This window comes from Phalaenopsis equestris, unplaced genomic scaffold, assembly GCF_001263595.1.
Source record: "Phalaenopsis equestris unplaced genomic scaffold, ASM126359v1 Scaffold207393, whole genome shotgun sequence".
In the NCBI taxonomy this organism is placed as follows: domain Eukaryota; kingdom Viridiplantae; phylum Streptophyta; class Magnoliopsida; order Asparagales; family Orchidaceae; genus Phalaenopsis; species Phalaenopsis equestris.
In genome coordinates, this window is record NW_018226727.1 from 218,033 (window position 1) to 220,552 (window position 2,520).

Genomic DNA, 2,520 nt, shown 5'->3' on the forward strand with positions numbered 1-2,520 from the left:
ACAACTTCTTATAGAGTTTAAATTATATGAAGAGTCTTTCCAAAGATCTCTCCTCTCTGTCACTTCTTTCTATCTCTACTTTCCTATTCTTTATTAATTTAATTTCAAAAAAGTTGTTAGTAAACAAACTTGTATCAAAGAGGTTACACACACACACACACACAAATATGTATACATATATATACATATATATACATATATGTATACATATGGATATACATATAGATATACATATATATATATACATATATATATATATATATACAAAGTAATTATTCATACTTAAAACAACATGATCTCAATTGATATTTTATTATCCAAGGATACTCAATACATATATAAGATTGTAACCTAAGAGTCATTGATTACTCCTTATCAAAGCAAGATATTCAAATTCATTTTCTCATAAAAAATAAACTTCTAATATCAATCATGTTGCTGTGAATGTAATAGAAATTGCACTACGAACATTAGTAATCTTATCTGAAGAAACCCACACGAGATAACCCTCTGCGTAATTCACGGTGGAGTTTCTTCCATCCCTGTTAAACTCAACTGTATATGTCAACTCTTCCCCACTCTTTGAAAAACTCAACAATGTCGGTGATACGGACACTGCTACTCCAGACGGTGGAACAATCTCCACCGTATAGCTTGAGCTCCCTTCTCCCACATTTTTAACTTTTCTACTTACTTTTCTACTATACTCTGGCCTCATCTCTACCGAGAAAGACGGATAGTTCAGATCCACATCATAAATTGGCTCTAATGTTGAACAGTTCACTATCCGACGGGCCACCGCAGTTACCTGTGGATTGGTTTAACATGAATTCATTAGTCATTGGACAAAATTGCTTATTAAGATTAGCCATTTGCAAAATTGATTATGAAAATTGTGCAAGCTGATTGTTCTAACATGAATTTTTACTAGCAAAACTATTAATTTCACAGTACATTGTGCTTGCCTTAAATATCATCGAAAATAAAAATCTTTTTCAAAAAATTAGTTTAAATAATATTAAAAAAAAATAATTAAGATTAAATTTCAAAATTACTTCGGATTATTTCAATATTATTTAAACTAATTTTTTGAAAAAGATATTTTTGACACAAAAATAATAAAATAAAATGTTTACGCTATGTTTATAGAGAGATAGAGAGAAAGGTGTTCTTGTACTTAAATATAGCATCGAAAATTTAAGTTTTTAGTTATATCATATATTCTCATTTTGGACACCCTACCTGAGCATCGCTGTAGTTCAAACCACACATATATGCGATGTACTCGATGGGCTTTATGTCATAAACAAAGCCTGGTTTGTTCGCTTTATTTGGGTTGACATGGCCTGCTCCCCTAGCAAACAGGTCCGCATTCTTCAACTGCTCATCTTGGATCGGTTGCCCGGCGGTGTTCTCATTACTGGCAGTCGTCATGATAGCCGATCTGATGGCCGCCGGCGACCAAGAAGGGTTAGCTTTTTTCAACAACGCAGCTATCCCGCTTAAATGGGGCGTCGCCATGGACGTCCCAGAAATCACATTAAAAATTGCCGGCGAGTTGACTGGGCCAATTGGTAGAGCTGGCCACCCGGCAAGCACGCTAACGCCAGGACCAATGATATCTGGCTTTAGTATCCCCTTACTTTGAAGACACGGACCGCGGGAGGAGAAGCTGGGGATCCTCGGCGCGGGGTGGCTACTAAGGCCAATGAGGGTACCATAAGGAATGATGGTGGCAGTCTTGGGTGAATCGGTGGAGTTTATGTAAGATTTGATCTTTGTGGCAGCAGCATAGCTAACATGTGAACTGGGGATGACGTGAGCTTCAGAAATAGTTGTGTAGCCGTCTAATGTTCCTGCAGCGAGAATCATGCCGGTGCCGCCAGCACTTTTGACGGCGACACCTTGCTGTATTCGGGGAACACCGTCCTTTCGATCGCATATAACGATCTTTCCCTTTACGTCTATGTTGAAAGAGTTGTTTGCGCAGAATTTTTCGTCGAGATTACCTGAGAAAAAGGTATTTTAAGCTCACCAGTACCCATCACCTTATTTCATAAAGATGTAAAATACCTATCTTTATGAGTTTATAATGAAAATTAATTTTAAGTTACATGCTTTAAATTCACAGTGAATTGGAAATGTATTAAACATGCATGCAGAAACAATTAAAAATTATAATAGTTAAAAGTTGTTCGTGCAACGATTAATACCACTGCGAGACTTAGAGCCACTTTATGCACTCTAGTTTATTCTGCTCCCTTCCTGCTTTTTAACTATCCATGACATCGGGAAGATAATCTTGAAAAAGCTCGGAAAATTTGTGAAACTTGAGATTATTATATGTTACTTAATCAAACGAAATTTTACATTCAAACTACTGAATTCCTATGTATTTATCTATCTATCACACAGACTTTAATTTTTACATATATGATGTTTTATCTATGCATTAAAATATGTATTTTCACTCTTCTAAAAAGAAGTGTTACTTATATCATATATATATATATATATATA

At 35.2% G+C, this 2,520-nt stretch overlaps 1 protein-coding gene across 1 annotated transcript in view; it reads right to left on the reverse strand.

The window, feature by feature from the left end:
• Positions 1-409: 409 nt before the first annotated feature.
• The window catches only part of LOC110036484 (subtilisin-like protease SBT1.5), a 4,140-nt gene continuing 2,029 nt past the window's right edge, over positions 410-2,520 (reverse strand). The window contains exons 3-4 of the mRNA XM_020740937.1: positions 1,243-2,009; positions 410-808 (exon numbers count right to left, since the gene is read on the reverse strand). Of these exons, the coding sequence (XP_020596596.1) occupies positions 431-808; positions 1,243-2,009 (1,145 nt within the window). The 3' untranslated portion in view covers positions 410-430. The remainder of the gene's footprint in view (positions 809-1,242; positions 2,010-2,520) is intronic.